We start from the raw sequence: 20346 nt of genomic DNA, 5'->3' as shown, positions 1-20346 counted from the left end.
GCGCGGTCGCGCGTCGCGCAACGGAATTCGGTGTGCGGAGTGGGGGCTAGGTGGTGGGGGAATCCGCGCGCCGGCTGGGTGGCGCGCGCATTCCCCCACCACCTAGCCCCCACTCCGCACACCGAATTCCGACGCGCGACCGCGTCTCGCAGCGCCACTTGAAGGTTAAAAGTCGAACGCGTCGCGCACATCGACACGCGCTCTAATATTATTATATATCATATATTCTATGGTTGCGCGCGACCTGAAATTGACAAACTCTTGTCAGTATATAAACCGATACAAGCGTGTTATCAGTGCAAGTGATGCAAGTGATGCCGAGTGGCTTGGAATGCTTGACGTAACTTTGCATTCCATAGCATTTGTTGTTTTGTTTTAATTTTTTATGAGTACAAGAATTGCATATAACTGAAAATATGAAGAAAGAAAAATCGAGTGACGCCAGTCGTCTATATAAATTATAAGTATTTTTAGAAATTATACATTGGCGAAAAATATTTAAAATGTTTAATGCTCAATTGTTTTTTTTTTCTCATTATATTTGCATTCCGAAAAAATTCCTAATTTTCACTGAAATTGAATTTATTTGTCGTATATCGTTAATTATGAACATTTAATAGAAGATACAAAATGCATAGGTTATGTTGAAAAATGAGTAAAAATCATATATTTTTAGAAAAATTATATTACTAATTATATTTATACATTAGTATGATTCGTGAAATACTTTAAATTATTAAATTATTAATTATTATAATAATTTTAATTATTGATTGATACTTTACAGCCCATCAGATAGTAAGCTTGACAGGCATAAGTTTTCAAAGGAAAAGTATAATTGGATTTGTCGAATTGACAATTATTCCAGTAAGAGACACATTAAGGCTGATAAAACTCAATGCCAAACAATGCAGGATATATAGAGTTTGTTTAAATGATACTTACGAGGCCCCTTTTCAATATTTTGATCCATTTCTGGATATTTGCCAAGGGGACAGTAAACAGTGAGTGACTTCTTTTTTCATAGTCTTTTTTTCATTATATTATTGATCTATGAAATATATAAAATCTTTGTAGACGTTCCCTGGAATTTTTCTCAAACATGCATCTAGCAGCGGCTCAGAAAGTAGATCCTGATAACAATGCTGGGGAATTAGTAGTTCAAATACCACCGGATGCAACACACTTAGTCGCAGAAGGTCGAGGATTAAGGATTAGCATTGAATTTTCCTTGGAACAGCCACAGGGAGGTGTACATTTTGTAGTACCAAATTGTGAAGGAACTCTAGCTGAGGTAAATTTCATTAGTCTCCACTAGAAAAATTGAATTCATTTTTTTATTACATTAATAATGATTCTTTTTTAGAGAGGCGCCCATATGTATACATACAGCTATGAAAATTCATCTAGATTATGGTTTCCGTGTGTGGACAGCTTTGCTGAACCATGCACTTGGAAATTGGAATTTACCGTCGACGACTCGATGACTGCTATTTCTTGTGGAGATCTGGTCGAGGTTGTCTATACGCCTGATATGCGTAGAAAAACGTTTCACTATGTTCTAAATACTCCTGCGTGTGCGCCAAACATTGCACTGGCAGTCGGGTAAATAATTGGAAATTATTTTTAAAAAACACATGTAATTTACAATACAATAATTTGAATTTTTTTCTCTCTAGGCCATTTGAGATCTTTGTGGATCCTTACATGCATGAAGTGACTCATTTCTGTTTACCTCAACTTTTGCCATCTTTAAAAGTGTCTGCGAAATATATGCACGAAGCATTTGAATTTTATGAAGAAACTTTGTCAAATCGATATCCATATTCTTGTTACAAGCAAGTCTTTGTTGACGAAATAGATGAAGACATCAATGCTTATGCTACTATGAGTATTTTAAAGTAAAATTAATCTCTCCTTTATATATATGTTTATATACATCTTTTGTATATTTAATGTTGATTAAGATTTATTACTATATTTTCTTATAATGATTTGTTTTCTTGCAGCACGAATTTGTTACATTCTACTGCAATTATAGATCAAGTATATATTACTAAAAAAGCAATGGCACAAGCAATTGCAGAACAATTTTTCGGATGTTTCATATCTATGCACAATTGGTCAGATACTTGGCTGCCTAAGGGTATCTCTACATATTTAACGGGATTATATGCCAAGAAATGCTTTGGAAACAATGAATACAGAGAATGGATTCAATCTGTAAGTATTTACAAGTCATAAATCACAATATCGATATATTTTATTCCTTTCGACATACTCGTTATGCTCATTTTGTTAAACTTTGTAGGAGTTGCAAGAAGTCGTGAAGTATGAAGAACAATTTGGTGGTATAATACTGGATCCGTCTCAAGCACCAGCACCATTGCCCATTGCAGCCAATACTCCAGCACCTACTCCTCGAGCTCCCGATCCCGGATTTTATTTTCCGATTAAAAATTTACATACAATGTCTCCTAGATACATTCAAGTTCTCGGCAAGAAGGCGCATCTGATTATGAGAATGCTGGAACATAGGATCGGACAAGAATTGTTACTTCAAGTAAATATTTTTTTCTCTGCTCTTCAAATACATAATAATAGATTGAACTGTATCGATTATCATATCTAATTCTTTATAGGTATTTAATAAACAATTGTCTCTGGCAGCCAATGCTGCGCAACAAAAGATTGAGTCTGGCCTGTGGTCACACATGCTAATTAGTACAAATGTATTCGCTAAGGCGATCTTTACAGTGACAGGGAAAGATATGTCAGTATTCATAGATCAATGGGTCAGAACAGGAGGACATGCAAAATTCAGCTTAAGTTTCGTATTTAATAGAAAAAGGTGCTCTTCTACTTTAATTGCATACTATCATTTTATTTATGTGTATGTATATTAAAATATGACATGTACATATATAGAAATACAGTGGAATTAGAAATTAGACAAGACACTGCACATCAAAGAGGAATCAGGAAATATGTGGGTCCGTTAGTAGTCAATATTCAAGAACTCGATGGTACTTTTAAGCACACTTTACAAATTGAAGGTACAATGGCGAGAGCGGATATCACATGCCATAGTAAAAGCCGCAGAAATAAGAAAAAGAAGATTCCATTGTGTACCGGTGAAGAGGTTGATATGGATCTCTCTGCTATGGAGTAAGATCACGATTTTTATTCATACTTCACGACTTCTTGCGATAATTATAAAGAGATAGTCATATGAGAGTCGCGTTATCTTTGCACAATATCTTTTAAAAGAATTCATTGCTTATTTACAGTGACTCCCCAGTATTATGGATCAGACTTGATCCTGAAATGACAATCATGCGGGCTGTGCAGATCGAACAACCAGATTATCAATGGCAATATCAGTTGAGACACGAGAGAGACGTTACTGCACAATTAGAAGCAATCGTAGCTTTGCAACATCATTCAACACCTACCACACGATTAGCATTGACCGATACAATTGAAAACGAACATTGTTACTATAAAGTTAGACTTCGTGCTGCTCATTGTTTGACAAAGGTCAGTCATTATTAATTTACTTGTTTAATACAGTTTTACATATATACATATGTATATATGTTTATATACAGGTAGCCAATGCTATGGTAGCAACATGGGCGGGTCCACCGGCAATGTTGGCCATATTTAGAAAATTATTCGGATCGGCATCGTGTCGACGAATTATTAAGCAGAACAACTTTTCAAATTTTCAACATTATTTTCTACAAAAGGTTAATATACATTCCGCGAGTTAACATAAATATACATTTCATTATATATCAGAATTATAAAATTTTCTTCCGAACTTTGAATCTGTATGCAGACTATACCGGTCGCAATGGCGGGATTACGCAACGCCCATGGTATTTGTCCACCAGAAGTTTTAGCTTTTTTAATGGATCTCTTCAAGTATAATGACAACAGCAAGAATAGATATTCCGACAATTACTACAGAGCTGCACTGATAGAGGCTTTAGGCGCAACTGTTACACCGGTTATCAGTGTACAACAGGGGTATGTCAAAACTCGAATTTTTATTTATATATACGCTAGATAAATCCGATTATCGTACATTATTAAAAATATGTATATTGTATATATACATGTATATGTTTGTAATTTTGGAGCTGATTTTATGCATCTCTCTGCAGTACTCAGAATCTATTGTGCCTTAAATAAATATTCTTATTAGATTTTTTAATCAGAAATATATGGGATGACTGTTTAGAATCGAATCAGGATTGTCAATTATATTAAGCAATAGCACTAAAATTATAGAAAACTAAACCTGTCATCCTGTTAGATATATTTTTCTATTCTGTTATTACAGAACAGCTATCACAGCAGAGTCTTTGTCAATTGACACAAAAGCTATTTTGGAAGAGGTCACAAGAAACTTAAATTTAGAAAAATTATTACCCTGCTACAAATATACCGTCAGTGTAGCTTGTCTGAAAGTCATTCGTATTCTACAAAAGTTTGGTCATCTTCCAAGCAATCCTCATATTTTTAGAGCGTACGCAGCATATGGGCAATTTATAGGTAATATTTCATATTGATCTCTTTTTTTTTAATTGTCATAATTTTCGATAATTAATTAATATTTTTCAGACGTCCGAATGGCGGCATTAGAAGCTTTGGTCGATTTTACTCGCGTGGATGGTAAGTGGGAAGACTTGGAATTCCTACTGGACATGGCGGAAATGGATCCGCATCCTGGTATACGTCACAGACTTGTACGCTTAATGGTAGAAAATCCACCGTTCGAAAGAGCTCACAAACACCGTTTAGATAGACCAGATTTGGTTGACCGCATATGGAACTTGATTAAGTACGGCAATACTTCAATCTTTCACGTGCAAATCACTTTTTTTCATGTATCAGTCAATTAATTAACATATAATTTTGTCATATAGCGGCATGTTATCACACGACGCGAAACTGCGTTGCGATTTAGTGGATTTGTATTATTCTTTGTACGGTACAAAGGTTCCATTTTGTCTTCCCATTCCCGAACTCGCGGCGATTATGAAACCTAGAAAAGCCGGCCCACCAACTCCTGAACGTGAGGTAAGATATTTGTTCAACGCATTCTGTATTTTATATATAATTATGTATAATTATTTTCTTTATTATAATGCATTCTCCGTTTTATAGGTGAAACCTGTACCAGTGCAACATGTAAGACACGAATCGATCGATGAAGTTGAGAATTCGCCTATTCCGACAAACAAAAGAAAAACATCCCCAAATAATGATCCTGCTGTTCCGCCAAATTCTGCAGAGCATGGGATAGAAGTAAAACGACAGAAGACAATAGCAAACAATGTATAAGAAATTACTTTATTTCCTTCTCTTTTGTCATTGTCGACATAAATCAAATTTATTTTTGCTATTTGCAGCAGGATGAACGGGGAACTCCCGGAGTACCCGGCGAAGGAAAAGTAAAATCCGAGTACTATAGCGATAATTCTGCATCATTGCCTGGTATCATGGGAACTCCTGGTCCAGTAGGTTTCGAACCAGGGATGTTTAAAAAAGATTCGGAAGAGCATAAACCAAAAGGTGATTCTGTCAATAAGGTATGTAAAACTTTTCGTGTAATGAAAGATATCTTTATAAAATGTATATGTATTCTTAATATGTGTCTGGAATGAAATGAATGAAAAATACTGAGATTTGTAATGTATCGCTGTGCTTCTTACAGAGTAAAAAGAAGAAAAAGGATAAGAAAAAGCACAAACATAAGCATAAGCATAAGCATGATCATAAGCATAATAAGGAAAAGGAAAAGAAGGAAAAGGATAAGGCTAAAGACAAAGAGAAGGATAATAAAAAGGACAAGGATTCATCCGCTTTAAAGATTAAAGATGAGACTCTTAGTTCTGCTAGTTCCAGTCAAAGTCCAGAGCCGACTATCACCAATGAATTTCATTTTCCCTAAGATTTATTTATTGGAGCATGTACAAATTTTAAATTTTTTAAAATACTATTACTGTTTATATCTTATAATTTTTATACATTTAAAATATTACAACAAAAATGTAAAGTGTATATAAGTAGAATGTATAAGTGTGAATGTATAATAATATAAGAAAAATTTTTAATTTATACATGTATTATTTATAGATATCATTGTGAATATATAAATAATATATATATAATAGTTACAAAAGTTGTTAATGTAAGAATATTTGAGAAATTTTTATATAATTTTTATTTCTACTTATACGCGCTATATAGATATATATATATATATATATATATATATATATATATAATATTAAAGAAAAAAAATAATAGTCTATAAAGAAATTTTTTATTTATTTTTTTTTTCCCCTCTAGATACATAATTCGTAAAATAAAATCTTTAGAATTAATTATAGAAATAAGAGGATGTAAATTCCGAAGAAATGATGAAAATAAATTTGGAATACTTTTTTATCGCGCAATCTCCGCATGATTTGATTGTTTTCGCGAGGAAATTCGTTACCGACAGCAGAGGCGCGCTCACATTTGAATGGCCGTTGCACGTTAACCAGGATGGCGTCCGTGGTGTTGCGGCAATTTCGAAGGGACTAGGAAGTTTTGAAATTTTTGACAACGAGCGAGATAATGGCAGATAATCAGCAGAGCCGTTTCGAGAAGTCCCTCGGATTGCTGACCACCCGCTTCGTCACCTTGCTGCAGAAAGCCAAGGACGGCGTGCTCGATTTGAAAATCGTGAGTATTCAACTTCTCTCGCCGCCCAGAGAGAGAGTTAACCTGAAACGCTAGGTTAAGCATCGCGGGCGAATATACACGCCATATTCCGGGTTGCGGGAATTTTGAAAGAAGTGCGTGGCGAGGAGGAGCCGTTCGCCATCGATCCTAGATCGCGTAAGAATTTCCTACGCTCTCGCGAGACTCGGCGCCGAATTTTCGGCAACGCGTTCTCGCGTGATTTCGACACGTAACACGCATTCTCGCCCTAACCTAGTCCGTACCTCGGCTACCCTCGGTATTTAACCGATATCATCGTTTCAGGCCGCGGATCTCCTGGAGGTGCGACAGAAACGCCGCATTTACGACATCACAAACGTCCTCGAGGGTATCGGTCTTATAGAGAAGAAGAGCAAGAACAGCATCCAATGGAAGTAAGTGTTGACTTTATTTTCCAACAATCACTCTTATACTATTCTTCCACCTTCTTTTGTGATATTTAACCTTCTTGCAATGTGCATCGCTAAACTTTGCAAACTGTGATCGAAGGGGTGCAGGACCTGGCTGCAATACTCAAGAGGTTGGCGAGAAGCTGACAGATCTGAAGGAGGAGATAAGGAAACTGGAGGATCACGAACATCTTCTGGACACTCATACTCGGTGGATTCAGCAGAGTATAAAGAATATAGAAAATGATATAATAAATAGGAAATATGCATATATTACTTATGAGGATGTCAAGGAGAACTTTCTAGATCAATTTGTACTAGGAATTCAAGCTCCTCCAGACACTGAATTATCAGTACCAAACGTTTTGAAGGTATACAAATATATTTTAAACAATCTGAAAGATATTCAACAATTAGCGTATATCAAAATGTCTCGTGTTTTTATTTTGTACGTTTGTTTGACAGACTGTCATACAAGACGATGCGGTGATAAGCTATAACATGTACTTGAAGAGTAATTCGGGAGAAATTAAAGTGTACATGGTTCAACCCGAACTAGCTAAAACTTATGATAATAAAGTGTTAGAAATGAGGTTAAAAGAAGAATCAAAAGGCACAAAGCGTGGAAATGAAGAGGATGAAAAAAAAGAGGAAGAAGTCATTGTTAAACCAAAGAGAAAAGTTGGCAGGTAAATAGTTGTATTTGCAAATATCTTTATACGTGCTCTCATCGTTTCAGGAATAGTAAAACAATATTCTTGATCTGCACAGAGCAAATAGTATAATTGCGCATATTGATTTTGTATTGGGGGTGAATAGTTATCAAGTTTGAGCTATTCATTTGATACAAAATGTACATTTATATATTACATTTGCCTCTCAAGACTAGGATTGCATACAAGTTGAATTGATTGCACACATATTGAAGACAATTTATTTTAACAGACCACCAAAAAGCAAACCACAGAGTCCAATATTAACCGATGACGAGGAAGAAGAAGATCAAGAATTGATAGAAGCCAAGATAGTTCTGCGTGACGTGAGCACTGCAGGTAAATTTATTTCTTTATTTAAATTAAAAAATTTACCATTTATTGTAAGTGCATCTTTTACAATGTAAAAATAATATTTTTAAGATAATAAATATTTTATTACAGATATCTTACAAACGAATTTGGAGTTACTCGACCAATTCTATTCCGATTGTAAGTAAAATCTTATATTTCTTGCAATATATTGAATATTAATCAATCTATTCATTTAAATTTTATTTGCAGTTTGTGGACCATTGGTGAGATTAAGTCCACCCCCAGGAGAGAAAGATTATCACTTCAATCTTAGTGAGAATGAAGGTGTTTGTGATTTATTCGACATTACGACATAATGAGCTGGGTTAATGAAGTTTTCATTTACAAAACGGACTGTGCCAACAGCATACAAAATTAATGGGAAACTTATAAAATTGTTAAGAATTTGTGCATATAGTTTTAGGAAAGTTAATGGATCACGCAATCATTGAGAGTATACAGTATTTTTTTATTATTAAAAATATGAGAAGCTATAATGTGACACATTGTAAAGGTATCTTAGTACAATCTGTTTTGGCCACTGTTTATTTTGTACAGTGTTGAGAGTAATGCAAAGTTTTAAATATGTCTTTTTATATACACTTACCAGATCTAGCATCATCCTTGTAATTTTAAGTTGTAATTACCACGCGCGCGTAAGCTTGTTTTGTGAACATTAATGTCCAAAAATATATAATTGTTTATTGTGATAATTATTTTACACATGAAATCATATGATTTTATACAAAATATATAATCAGAGAGAATATGGTTACTTATAATATCATAAAGTAAGCTTTTTTCAAATGTTAAATTTTGCTAAAAATTTTACATGCACATATCCCCCTGAGGTATTCTATGAATACTACACATATATATAGAAGTAAATATAATGTACATTGTGTATAATTGTGCAAATTCTGCATTTTTAAATATTTTAACAGTTATATATATATATATATAGTTACATATATATATATATATAGCTGGCATGTATTTACTTATATTTATGTACAGTATATATTCCTTTAAACTTTAAACCACAAGGGATCATTAAATCAATTGTATTCCTTATTGTTAGAATAGTTCGTATATCATGTTTGATATATTACTTGGTATATTTGAATATACAACTATACAGGAAATTATATCGTTTCGTTTTCACCAAATATTTATTAAATATTTACAATTATTGATTCTAGATCAAAACATATATCTCGGTACAATCGAAATTATAAATAGTCGCGCGTATATACAACATTACCGACGTCTTTCGAGTTATCAGGAAGATGCGTAATAGAGCGACAGATTTCGCAACGCGATCGATTCATCAGCGGAAAGAGCTGCGGGTCGCCACGACGTGTATCAAGGACAGATAAGAATGGATATGCGGTTTCGTCATTGTCGTCGGGCGCGTGTTCCGTCAACGGCGGAGACTGTCAGTCGTCGTCGGCGTCGCGTCACAACGAGACCACACGCGCACCAGTCAGATGCATCGATCGCGGTCGACATACACACACACACACGTATCGACAAGCATCAACAAGCTGCGATCTGTCAAAGTTGCAGCGAGCGCGTTCTCCAAGGAGTTATTGCAACTCGGTGCTCCTCGTTTCTTTGTTCTCGATAACGCTGCGGAAGGTAACTTTGGTAATAAGTCCATATACATCTGTGACGTAACGAATCCGTAAAATTGCGAAACCATAGATATAGAGAGGGATTTTTGAAAAAATGAATGACCATTTATCGAGATTTTTATATATAAATACTAATATATGAATAATTAAAAAAATAGATTATTTTTCAAAATGATAACGCAATTTTCTCTAGTCTTCCAATCGATACTTTTTTTTTTTTTTTTTTTTTTATTTCAAAACATACAGACACTCATATATACATATTTTTGGCGCGCTACTCCAAATCTAGATTCTTTTTTTTCGAATAGTTTAATGATTCGATAATTTCAAAGATTTATATATTTCTATAAACAGGAGCAGAACGAAAATGCGCATAATATTCGTAAAATTTCGCGAGATCTCGCACAAATATCCGATCATTCGAGGCATGGCATCCTACTCGGTTATATGGCCAACCGCGAACCTGTTACAACAGAAAATAATAGGCAAGGAGGAGTTTAATTATGCGGAAGCTGGGCGATTTAGTTTGTACGGCAGCCTTTACGTAGCACCTACATTGTACTGCTGGTTGAAATGTGCATCTTACCTCTGGCCCAAAGGAGATTTAAAGTCTGCGATCATTAAGGTACATAAATATATGTAAAGGAATAAATTGTAATTTTTTTTGTACACAGTTTAATTTTTTATTTGTAAATTTTTCTACATTTATTCATGTACCCCAAAAGAAAAATAGAATTAATAACTTGAGATGATAATTAATAATGAAATAATTACAGGCTTTGGTTGAGCAAGTTACGTACACGCCTGCAGCTATGTGTTCCTTCTTCTTTGGCATGAGTTTTCTTGAATTAAAGCCAGTTTCGGAATGTATCGAGGAGGTCAAAATTAAATTCTGGCCAACATACAAGGTACCATTTCTCGCAATACAGATAAGTTCTTAATCGTGAGATTAAGGAGATTAATGAGAGAGATTATTTTCCTTCTAGATTGGCGTTTGTGTATGGCCAATTCTACAAACCATCAACTTCTTCCTGATCCCGGAGCGGAATCGCGTTGTGTACGTCAGCGTATGCAGTTTGATGTGGACTTGTTTCCTTGCATACATGAAGGCTTCTGCAGTCAAGCGAAAGGAGAAGGATCTAGACTTTGATGTTACTCCCAAGATTATGTTAGAGAATAAAACACAATCTAGCGGGAGAACCAGCCATATCCAGATTCCTCTACTACGATGAAAGTTTTAGGATATATTGACATGTTTTTAGACTAATTTATTTGTACATACTCTAGGAGAACTTATAGATACTTAATTGAAAAGGCTATATATTTATACTTTGTACGATGCAATTTGTGATATATATATATATATATATTTACACACAGTACAAAAATATTACTTATATTTACAGATACGTCTTGTACGATATTAGTATACGTATCAGTATTAATATTAAATTAAAAACAAATTGCGAAAGTATGTATTTTTAGATATTTACAAGTGAAAGTAATATAATTAAGATATTTGACACAAATTGTTGACAATATAAAAAATGTACAAAATAAAATTAGATGAAATTATATATAATTATTATTATCTTCGCTGCTTTATGTTAAAGATTGTTGACATTTCAACATAACATGTAGAAAATAAAACTTATTTAGCAAAGATTCACACCCTATGATAAATCGAGGTTCGAATCTTCGCTAAAAAGCAATATGGCGATTGGCGACTAATGGTGACAGTCAGGCTATTTCGATCTGTCAAATAGTAGTGTATTTTTGCCGTTTCAAATATTAGAGAGATATCTCGCGAATCTCAAGCCGCAAGCAAGAGAGTATGATATTCGATTGACTTGCAAATTGTGATGCATCGCGATCGAATGAGATTTCTTGCGATGTAAGTGAGATTTATATCCCGAGGATAGCGAATAAAAGAAGACCTCTCCGCAGATACGCGCGTTTTCCCTCGTATTCGAGGGATTCGAGAGATACGATGTCGCGATTCTCAGCACAATGCGATCTAGTCGCGTCTTATATGGACGGCGTTCATGTCAAAATCGCGGAGGCCTACAAACCGCCGAGGAAGATCGGTCTACCAGCGGCGCACAACAATCGTTTGCCTGACGTGTCGAAGCTGACGTACGACTTCAGTTTGGAGAAATCGGTACTCGAAAAGGTGAGGTGTAATCATTACGTTAGACGTCATAATACTTTGACATTCCGTATACCACATGGAGAAATTATTTTACAACTCGTTTGTCCCTTAGAAAATCTGTTATATCCTATAATCCTTGATCTAATAAATTAAATTGTATCCAGATGTGCGAGTGGCGCAAAGCCAGACAGGCCTACAGCAAAGCGCTTCAAGCTCGATTGAAAGAAAAAAAGAAAAAGGAGAAAAAGGAGGCTCCTCCCTCACCGCCACTGGACTGTGTGAAACAATTGCCTATCAACGCGGCACCTGCTCCAGAAACGACGATACTTACGCCACAGCCTTTGTCACCTCCGGCGAATGACCTTCAGGATCTTCATGCAAAGACCAATGGAGGTCTGGACTTTGCCGATTTCGATAATGACACAAGCAGTCCCTTTGACAACATGGAATTAAAAACTATTAACGATATGGAGGAATTGGCACAGGTGAGAAGAACTAAACAGTCACTCTAGATTTCTCTTGTGTAATTCAAATGAATATTAGTAAATGATTATATGTGTTATAGATAAGTTTAATAATTATCTTAAATTGGATATTCTTTTTATGTAGGTTTTACAACCTAGATCACAATGGGTACCGGCAGGAAAATTGGAGAATATTATAAATGAATTAGCAATCGATGATACTTTGGAAATTTCCAAGGAAGAGAAAGTCGACGATGTGAAAACTCCAGTGGACAGTCAAGCCGACGAGGATGAACTAGCTGATATTGAAAATCATCGTAGCATTTCAGCAATAATGCAGGAACTTCAAAAGGAATTAGAACGGCCTGTTATGGAGGTAATAAATCTTTTCTTTTCTTTTTTTTTATATAGTTTACGACTGATTTTACAATTGATCTATCCTTGCAACAGAATTGGAAGCCATGGCCCGATTTGGAGAGCCCAGATAGTGATGAATGTACAACTCCGAGACACGATGATGCGATATCGAATCACGCGAAATCACCAACCGATTTGTTGTCGAATATGACAGAGGACGATTTAAAGTTGGCGATGCAGTTAAGTGACATGGGATTTCCCAAGTGTAGAGCGGCACGCGCGGTGTTGGAATTGGGTCGTGCACACGAGAAGAAGATTGTAGAATACCTATTGGCCGTCCAGTCTCTAGAGGAGAACGGCGTCCCGAATGACTACGCCGAGAAAGCACTGACGCTCACGCAACACGATCAATCGAAAGCAAGAATCTATTATGAAAATTTATGTACATTGAAAGGTCTAGGATTTCACGAAGATGCAGTCTCCGCGGCGTTAGTGAAGTGTAATTTTGATCGCGACAAAGCGTTAGATCTTCTGATCGCTTGAGTGAACGATCAAATTGACATCTATAGAATATATATAAACCAGAGAATATTTTCCGCGATTTGATTTTATGTGAAAACAGAGATGAAATGTAAAAAGAAAAAGAAATTTAACGTTTTATATATAACATGGAAGATACATCGCATCTCAAAATTACAAGGTATATTTTATATATTAATAAAAATAAGTACTATTCACTCTGAGACTAGTCTTGATAATGATATCTAGAGAAAGCTATATTCAATCATAAATGATATTATAATAATTTAATTTAATCTATGTTATATAATGGAATTTGAATTCTTACTGGGCATTATCAAACAGAACGTTTACCAGTTTGACAGTTAACTATTGCAGAATAAATTATATGATTGCATAGCAAGATTTAGAGATTTAATTTACAGAATATTGTCGCAGGATTTCAACAAACAAAAATTTTTTTATTTCACTAATACTTTCCATACAAATGTGCATTAATTAAGCATCCTATCAATATCTAGATGAGGAAAATTCATCAATTGATCGAGTGCCAATGAAGCTTAATAGTCATATTCGAATGTGTAGCAAATGCAGTGGCACAACTGCAAAGTTAAAGAAGACTTATGAGAACTGATATATACTCAGGTACTATACAATTATTTTATACGTTACCTTTTGCTGCAACATAAAGCTATCATTATCATCGATTCCGCGTAACGGCTGATACCGATAATGATCCACGCTTCTGTAAATATAGGTTGGTGACACTGTGTATTTATACAGATACTGGCAGGTCCGTTCATTAATAAACTGTATAAAGTATAGTTTGTAGAAGATAATGCAAAGTCCAATTTAGTGTTCTTAAGAAGAGATTCGTAGATTATCGTTACATTTGAAGGAGAAGTGAACACATCGAGGGTGTGTTTGTACCTAAAATGAGTTGAATTATAAGATACTTATATTCTATGGAGATAAAAATGAAAATATTCCTGATATTTTTATATAAGGCATCCTCTGAATTACCTCTCGATATAAATTCTTCGCAGTGCTAATTCCCATAGGGAACAGGTCGCATTTTCGTGAACTTTGTGAATTTTTAGGAGCTGCCGTGGTAATTCAATTATAACGTCGGCGTTTATTTCATACAAACCCTTCATCTCTATGTACAATTTCATATTTGTATTTAACACAGCAGTGTCATAATGCGTTTTAAAACACCTGTGATTACATATGTATATGAATTATACAAATTTACTTTGTATATGTAATAAATAATAACAGCTGCTCAGAATTTATCTTTCAGTTACATTGATATGTACATACCCTGTATATTAACATCTCTAAAGAACTCACCCAAATGCTAAACTGCTCCTGTCGTGAATAACCGTTGTCCGAAGTTGCGAAAGTAGTTGAAGTAGAAGCGGATACGACACATAATTTAAGTATTCATTTGCATCAAATCGGATACAGGGAGCTGATAAAAATCCATTCAATGGTAAATATCTCAGCCTGCAATAAACATTAGTTACACAAAATTAAAAAATGTAAATTAATTTCTGTTAGACTGTAACTTTCTTATAGTTTTTATAAAATGTATATATTTTATAAAATATTAATACAGATAATAACCTGTTTGAACACACAGAGATCATGGCAAGTTCAGGAGCTATAGTCAACCTGTTAGGCAGTTCTCTCAGCTGATTATTATCTATATACAATTCTTTAAGTCTTGGTAGAGAGCCAGTCCATTCTGGTAGTGCAACAATCTGATTGCCCGAGATAGATAGTATTTCCAGATTCCTCAGGTTGCTCAATTCTGTTTTTGTTCAACAGGAAAATCAATAAATTAATTCTTTATTCTCGTGACAGAACATATACCTAATAATTGCGCTTACCAATTGGTAATCTTTCTATGAAGTTGTCGTTTAAGAATAAGGACTTTAGATTCCTCAAATTACCGATACAGGAAGGTATCTGTTCCAGTTTATTAGCGCTTAGATCCAACACAGTCAATTGACTCATCTGACCGAGTTCCTTGGGCAATTGTTCAATCAGATTGCCATACATGTACAAGTTTGTTACATTAAACAGTTCTATGATCCAGGGTGGCAGAGTAGTGAGCTTGTTCCACTTAAGATATATCTCTTGAATATGACTGCCGTGCGATCTTATCACTTCTGGAAATTCCACAAGACCTCGACAGTTCCAGTGTAGTATGACTTTGCTCTTGACTTCGTTTGCCATCTCTGTGGAATCTGGATCCATGTTTAAACAAGATTAGTAAGAATATTCCCAGAATATGTCAGAGCTACGAATGAGAGATAGTCAATGTTAAAATCAGCAGGATCTAGGTCTGCATTTCTGAGGTTAACAATCACAGGCCCAAAATAACTTTGCCTGCTCTCAACATCTGTATTAATAAGCTTCCATGATGGTAGACGGATCGTGCAAAAATTTCACGAGAATGTTTCATGTTAGTCTGTGCAATTGATGTAGCCTCCGCTTCTGGACGAAAGCGAAGCATCAAAAGGGGACAAATTAACTTGACGTTTTGTTCGCCCATGGTAAACTAATGACTGGATTATTGTTAGTCGGGAATAATGATATGTTAGTGTCTCGATTCATTGTGAATATGTTAAAAATGGAGCAAACCAGATTGCACATTTACGAGTATATATACTTTATTTCTCCGCTGTGGCAGTCAATCCAGCACAGATGCATTTTTATTCCCCGTTATCCTTTATTTTCTCCAATTTTCTCACTCCATTATGCTTTATATTTTATATGCACTTGTCAATCTTGTACAAATGCATAGTGCCAAGAAGTTTGACACGCCTGACACACCAACACAACTGCAACTATCAGCTGATCGATGACACATGACTATTAACATTTTTTTTTTTGCAACAAATATTCAAATAATATTTATCGAAATTTATCAGAGATTACACATAAAGGAAAGTGAGATTCTGACAGCTGTGCGTGTGTGTGCATAATTTTTATTTCGATATAAAAATCATAAAATACATTTATATTGCCAAGATGATTCGAAAATATTTTCTCATCGACTTCGATACAACATATGTTTCGAGATTTCGATAGTTGTCGATTATCTCGATTTCAAATGGCTAGCCATCGAAAAATCTATTGGTGGACAGCGTTTTTGATAGACCAATCGGGACAAAGAATTCTTCGCTCCTTTTGCTCCGATTGGTCAATCGAAGCTTCCGAGTAGATTTTGGAAACCCGGAAATCTATCGTTCGATTGCTCTTCTATTCAACTTTATTCGATGCTCGAAAACTTCTCTGCGGTGCGATTCGGGGAATATTTTAGGTCGGATTGTATGCAATTGCACGTGTAACGTAACATTTAATAAACTTGAAAATGGCAGAAGACGGTAAGCAATAAATATTATTTTTGTACGCGTGTCACAAAAGCTTTTTCTTTTTCGAAATCTTTGAATGCTCATGCTTTTTTATGTTATTGTGACTATCAGCGGCGTCTCGGACCGCGTGATTTCTGTTATGATTTCCATTTTATATCATGATATACACGTGTCTGCTTAGCTTCGCGATCGATTAAAATGACAGTATTATCGGAAATATCGCAAAATACTGACACATGGAGAGCTTTTGCGCACTAAATTCGCTCTAGCGAATTTGATTAAATGAAAAAAGTAATTCACTGTATATGATTGTATAGAGATTAAGATATAGGTTAAATTATTATCGGCCTTCTTGCAGATAAGAGTAAGAAGAAGAAGAACAAGCCAACGCTCGGCGAAATTCAAAGGACGATGAAGTGCGAGATAGAACCCTCCAATGTGGAGGTGAAACTGGAATGTAAAGATTGGCCTCTATTGTTCAAGGTCGGTGATCTGATTTTTTGTAAATCTATTTTGCACATTAATAATAACCACACGATGATACAATTAAGGAAAACACATTATCTATTTATTGCAGAATTTTGACAAAATGCTGACACGTACAAAACATTTTACTCCCCTAACGAGCGGTTCTACTCCACTCAATCGTAGCTTATCGGAGTACGTAAAGTCTGGGTGTATCAACTTGGACAAACCATGCAATCCATCGTCGCATGAGGTGGTGGCTTGGATAAAGAGGATTTTAAGGGTGGAGAAGACCGGTCACTCGGGCACATTGGATCCCAAAGTATCAGGATGTTTGATAGTTTGTATAGACAGAGCGACTAGATTAGCCAAGTCGCAACAGTCTGCTGGAAAGGAATATGTTGCTGTTTTTAAACTCCACTCTACGCCAGAAAGTATTCAGAAGGTAAATCCTTGGAATGTTACTAATTGTAAGATACCTTACACGATATCATATGCTGACGCGTCACATGACGATTTAGGTAATGCAGTCATTGGAAAAGTTGCAAGGCGCTCTCTTTCAAAGGCCGCCATTGATATCGGCAGTCAAAAGACAGCTTCGCGTTAGGACAGTCTACGAGAATGAATTACTCGATTATAACAAAGAAACTAATATGGGAGTGTTTCGTGTTAGTTGCGAGGCTGGCTCTTACATTAGAACCATGTGTGTCCATCTTGGGCTCTACATAGGTACCGGTGCCAATATGCAAGAACTTCGAAGAATTCGTTCAGGCGTTCAATCTGAAAAAGATGCCATGGTTACGATGCACGACATTCTTGATGCTCAATGGTTGTACGATAATCACGGAGATGAATCTTATTTGAGGAGAGTTATAAAACCATTAGAAGTGCTATTAACGAATCACAAGAGGATTATTTTGAAGGACAGCGCCGTACGTATTCGACTCTTTATTTCTTAATTAATACAAAAAGAAATTTTTTTAAATTAAATTAAATTTATTAATAACAATATTTTTATTTAATGACATGTTATAAATTTGTAGGTGAATGCAATTTGTTATGGAGCAAAAATAATGCTGCCAGGCATTATAATGTATGACCAAGGGATAGAATTAAACCAAGAAATTGTAATTGTGACTACTAAAGGCGAAGCTGTTGCACTTGGCAAGTATATATATTTTCGGAATAATTGTAAAAGTAACATCGTACATTGTTTAACTTGTTGCTTTATTTACTGTTCAATTTGTAAGTGAAATTCAAGTTTATTTTATATTTAGTTTTGAAAAACTTTTTTATAATTTTCAAACAATTTTTAAACAATTTCATTTATATATTTAGCCATAGCTTTGATGCCCTCTCCAACTATGGCTTCTTGTGATCATGGAGTGGCTGCAAAAATCAAAAGGGTAATCATGGAGAGAGATGCATATCCAAGAAAATGGGGCTTGGGTCCTAAAGCATCGCAAAAAAAACGTATGGTTCTTGAAGGAACTTTGGATAAATATGGGAAACCAAATGAAAGCACACCTGCTAGTTGGCTACAAAATTATACGGATTATTCTGCAAAAACAACCACGCCAGCAGTAGAAATTAAGGCAAGTCTTAATTATTTTAACTTTCTAATATTTTGTTTTTCTTATAAATAGATGTTTTATATATATATATATATATATATATATATATATATATAAAACATCTATTTATAAGAAAAACAAAATATTAGAAAGTTAAAATAATTAAGTTAAAATAATTTAATTAAGTTAAAATAATTAATATATATATATATATATATATATATATATATATATAATATTTTGTTTTTCTTATAAATAGATGTTTTATATATATATATATATATATATATATATATATATATATGAGAAATGATTGACTCTTTACAAATATTTAATAGGAATATCTTTACGAATATTTAATAATTGACTCTTTAAAAATATTTAAATAAATATAGACGGAGAAGAACGGTGACGTCGAATCTAGAAAAAGGAAAAGAGAAGATGATACAAGTTTTGATGCAACAATGGATACAACAGTGGATACAACAGTGGATACAACAAATGTTTCTGTGAAACAAGAAGAAATATCATCACCAAAAGATAAAAAGAAAGAGAAAAAAGACAAGAAAAAGAAAAAAAAAGAGAAGCAAGATACAGAAGGTGAAGAGTCTATGGTAGTGGAAGAAGGCGCTAGTGGGGTAATTAAATCATGGTTTTAATTTGAATGAATAATCAAAAAATTTTTGAATATATATAATTGTGTGTAAGTGTATTTATATATAATTACATGATACATATTGTAGGAGTCTCCACTAAAGGAAGAAAAAAGGAAAAAGAAGAAGAAAAAGGATAAAAACCGAGAACCCACACCAAGTTAGATGGATTTTTTGATGCAAAAATTAAAAAAAAAATGAAAAAGAATTAGATGATTGTTACATAAAATATAAAATTTTCTTTTTCTTTATATGTTAGATTCTCTAGCTTGAGAATCCAATTCTAATTTTATATGTTGTACAGGAACTTCTCAATTTTACTAAAATTTATATTAAGAGTATAAAAAAAAACGAATTTTTCATATTTGATTTTTTTTTCTTTACGTTTGCTGACGTCTTATTGCATTTATTTCAGATGTATGAATCCAATGTAAAATATTTCAAATTTATAATTTCTAATTCTTATCATCTTATTAAGGTTGATAAGAATGATTAAGAGAGTTTACTGTACATATATATCTTTTTATCATGATGATGAGAATTATATATTTTTATGTCACCAATATATATTTTTAGTAAAATGTATGTTCCCTGCAACACACATGAATTTGTATAAATCATTATTACGAACATATAATTGATAATGTAAGATTATAGATTCTAGAAGAAATCTTAGATATTCCATATAATTAATCAAGATTCCAGATATCAGGTATGATTAATGTTTACATTTGATAAACTCTTACTTTACTATAATTCAATAATGCTTTTTAATTCACTGTATATTACCTCATTGTCAGCATTTATCTATGATGTATGAATGATTCTCTTTTGTTTGTTAAACATTTACATGATTTACAATTTGTAATATATATTTCAATATACAGTTCAATAAGTAAA

The 20346-nt window shown here is 34.1% G+C and overlaps 6 protein-coding genes across 9 annotated transcripts; 5 read left to right on the top strand and 1 right to left on the bottom strand.

Moving 5' to 3' along the window:
• Window positions 1–177: 177 nt before the first annotated feature.
• Taf2 (TATA-box binding protein associated factor 2) lies at window positions 178–6170 on the top strand. Its single transcript, XM_083051043.1, has 18 exons — window positions 178–461; window positions 787–1004; window positions 1078–1294; window positions 1367–1605; window positions 1680–1901; window positions 2010–2223; window positions 2312–2563; window positions 2643–2851; window positions 2929–3168; window positions 3291–3540; window positions 3612–3752; window positions 3845–4035; window positions 4352–4563; window positions 4633–4852; window positions 4938–5091; window positions 5179–5349; window positions 5424–5603; window positions 5729–6170. The coding sequence occupies exons 1-18, from the start codon at window positions 417–419 to the stop codon at window positions 5963–5965; spliced, it is 3612 nt and encodes a 1203-aa protein (XP_082907169.1). The 5' UTR covers window positions 178–416; the 3' UTR covers window positions 5966–6170.
• Window positions 6171–6535: 365 nt separating this feature from the next.
• On the top strand, window positions 6536–9149 carry LOC145943493 (transcription factor E2F5). The gene is made up of 7 exons (XM_083051047.1): window positions 6536–6744; window positions 7048–7157; window positions 7273–7543; window positions 7638–7861; window positions 8118–8224; window positions 8330–8377; window positions 8450–9149. The coding sequence occupies exons 1-7, from the start codon at window positions 6637–6639 to the stop codon at window positions 8554–8556; spliced, it is 975 nt and encodes a 324-aa protein (XP_082907173.1). The 5' UTR covers window positions 6536–6636; the 3' UTR covers window positions 8557–9149.
• A 462-nt stretch (window positions 9150–9611) lies between these two features.
• LOC145943494 (uncharacterized) lies at window positions 9612–11410 on the top strand. 2 transcript variants are annotated; one of them, XM_083051049.1, is made up of 4 exons: window positions 9612–9889; window positions 10231–10501; window positions 10653–10784; window positions 10863–11410. In XM_083051049.1, the coding sequence occupies exons 2-4, from the start codon at window positions 10244–10246 to the stop codon at window positions 11106–11108; spliced, it is 636 nt and encodes a 211-aa protein (XP_082907175.1). In that variant the 5' UTR covers window positions 9612–9889; window positions 10231–10243; the 3' UTR covers window positions 11109–11410. The 2 variants fall into 2 exon arrangements, with proteins under 2 accessions (XP_082907175.1, XP_082907174.1); XM_083051048.1 differs by having other exon boundaries at window positions 9613–9880; window positions 10863–11408.
• A 165-nt stretch (window positions 11411–11575) lies between these two features.
• Window positions 11576–14027, top strand: LOC145943492 (uncharacterized). Of its 2 annotated transcripts, XR_014426525.1 has the most exons (5): window positions 11576–12049; window positions 12193–12513; window positions 12638–12868; window positions 12943–13549; window positions 13890–14027. XR_014426525.1 is itself a non-coding variant. In XM_083051046.1 (4 exons), the coding sequence occupies exons 1-4, from the start codon at window positions 11867–11869 to the stop codon at window positions 13390–13392; spliced, it is 1185 nt and encodes a 394-aa protein (XP_082907172.1). In that variant the 5' UTR covers window positions 11576–11866; the 3' UTR covers window positions 13393–13586. The 2 variants fall into 2 exon arrangements, 1 of the variants encoding a protein (XP_082907172.1); XM_083051046.1 differs by lacking the exon at window positions 13890–14027 and having other exon boundaries at window positions 12943–13586.
• On the bottom strand, window positions 13809–16240 carry LOC145943491 (uncharacterized). 2 transcript variants are annotated; one of them, XM_083051045.1, is made up of 7 exons: window positions 16049–16240; window positions 15264–15623; window positions 14998–15184; window positions 14722–14877; window positions 14392–14586; window positions 14041–14298; window positions 13809–13970 (listed from the first exon to the last, which is right to left on the bottom strand). In XM_083051045.1, the coding sequence occupies exons 2-7, from the start codon at window positions 15610–15612 to the stop codon at window positions 13904–13906; spliced, it is 1212 nt and encodes a 403-aa protein (XP_082907171.1). In that variant the 5' UTR covers window positions 15613–15623; window positions 16049–16240; the 3' UTR covers window positions 13809–13903. The 2 variants fall into 2 exon arrangements, with proteins under 2 accessions (XP_082907171.1, XP_082907170.1); XM_083051044.1 differs by lacking the exon at window positions 16049–16240 and having other exon boundaries at window positions 15264–15633.
• A 421-nt stretch (window positions 16241–16661) lies between these two features.
• Nop60b (dyskerin pseudouridine synthase 1 Nop60B) lies at window positions 16662–20319 on the top strand. Its single transcript, XM_083050992.1, has 8 exons — window positions 16662–16766; window positions 17113–17237; window positions 17332–17664; window positions 17741–18151; window positions 18263–18383; window positions 18558–18814; window positions 19189–19431; window positions 19537–20319. Exons 1-8 carry the CDS (start codon window positions 16754–16756, stop codon window positions 19609–19611), a joined length of 1578 nt encoding a protein of 525 aa, XP_082907118.1. The 5' UTR covers window positions 16662–16753; the 3' UTR covers window positions 19612–20319.
• The last annotated feature ends 27 nt before the right edge of the window (window positions 20320–20346 follow it).

This window comes from Prenolepis imparis, unplaced genomic scaffold (genome assembly GCF_030444845.1).
Source record: "Prenolepis imparis isolate NDT839.2.m4 unplaced genomic scaffold, iyPreImpa1.0 SCAF_12, whole genome shotgun sequence".
In the NCBI taxonomy this organism is placed as follows: Eukaryota; Metazoa; Arthropoda; class Insecta; order Hymenoptera; family Formicidae; genus Prenolepis; species Prenolepis imparis.
The sequence above is the reverse complement of the archived record's forward strand: the minus strand, read 5'-3'. Positions and strand labels throughout refer to the sequence as shown.

What these genes read in the sequence shown, in the direction of transcription:
- LOC145943491 (XM_083051044.1), bottom strand. Translation starts at nt 15,633, where the DNA reads ATGGATCCAGATTCCACAGAGATGGCAAACGAAGTCAAGAGCAAAGTC. An exon ending in AGGAGCAGTTTAGCATTTGG is followed by an intron (nt 14,587 to 14,721) that starts GTGAGTTCTTTA and finishes ATGTAATCACAG; the next exon opens with GTGTTTTAAAACGCATTATG. An exon ending in CGAAGAATTTATATCGAGAG is followed by an intron (nt 14,299 to 14,391) that starts GTAATTCAGAGG and finishes AACTCATTTTAG; the next exon opens with GTACAAACACACCCTCGATG.
- LOC145943493 (XM_083051047.1), top strand. Translation starts at nt 6,637, where the DNA reads ATGGCAGATAATCAGCAGAGCCGTTTCGAGAAGTCCCTCGGATTGCTG. An exon ending in CAGTACCAAACGTTTTGAAG is followed by an intron (nt 7,544 to 7,637) that starts GTATACAAATAT and finishes TTTGTTTGACAG; the next exon opens with ACTGTCATACAAGACGATGC. An exon ending in CGACCAATTCTATTCCGATT is followed by an intron (nt 8,378 to 8,449) that starts GTAAGTAAAATC and finishes TTTTATTTGCAG; the next exon opens with TTTGTGGACCATTGGTGAGA.
- LOC145943494 (XM_083051049.1), top strand. Translation starts at nt 10,244, where the DNA reads ATGCGCATAATATTCGTAAAATTTCGCGAGATCTCGCACAAATATCCG. An exon ending in TAAAGTCTGCGATCATTAAG is followed by an intron (nt 10,502 to 10,652) that starts GTACATAAATAT and finishes AAATAATTACAG; the next exon opens with GCTTTGGTTGAGCAAGTTAC. An exon ending in AATTCTGGCCAACATACAAG is followed by an intron (nt 10,785 to 10,862) that starts GTACCATTTCTC and finishes TTTTCCTTCTAG; the next exon opens with ATTGGCGTTTGTGTATGGCC.
- LOC145943492 (XM_083051046.1), top strand. Translation starts at nt 11,867, where the DNA reads ATGTCGCGATTCTCAGCACAATGCGATCTAGTCGCGTCTTATATGGAC. An exon ending in ATATGGAGGAATTGGCACAG is followed by an intron (nt 12,514 to 12,637) that starts GTGAGAAGAACT and finishes CTTTTTATGTAG; the next exon opens with GTTTTACAACCTAGATCACA. An exon ending in TAGAACGGCCTGTTATGGAG is followed by an intron (nt 12,869 to 12,942) that starts GTAATAAATCTT and finishes TCCTTGCAACAG; the next exon opens with AATTGGAAGCCATGGCCCGA.
- Taf2 (XM_083051043.1), top strand. Translation starts at nt 417, where the DNA reads ATGAAGAAAGAAAAATCGAGTGACGCCAGTCGTCTATATAAATTA. An exon ending in GTGAAGGAACTCTAGCTGAG is followed by an intron (nt 1,295 to 1,366) that starts GTAAATTTCATT and finishes ATTCTTTTTTAG; the next exon opens with AGAGGCGCCCATATGTATAC. An exon ending in AGCATATGGGCAATTTATAG is followed by an intron (nt 4,564 to 4,632) that starts GTAATATTTCAT and finishes AATATTTTTCAG; the next exon opens with ACGTCCGAATGGCGGCATTA.
- Nop60b (XM_083050992.1), top strand. An exon ending in TTATTTTGAAGGACAGCGCC is followed by an intron (nt 18,152 to 18,262) that starts GTACGTATTCGA and finishes ATAAATTTGTAG; the next exon opens with GTGAATGCAATTTGTTATGG. An exon ending in TGGAAGAAGGCGCTAGTGGG is followed by an intron (nt 19,432 to 19,536) that starts GTAATTAAATCA and finishes TACATATTGTAG; the next exon opens with GAGTCTCCACTAAAGGAAGA.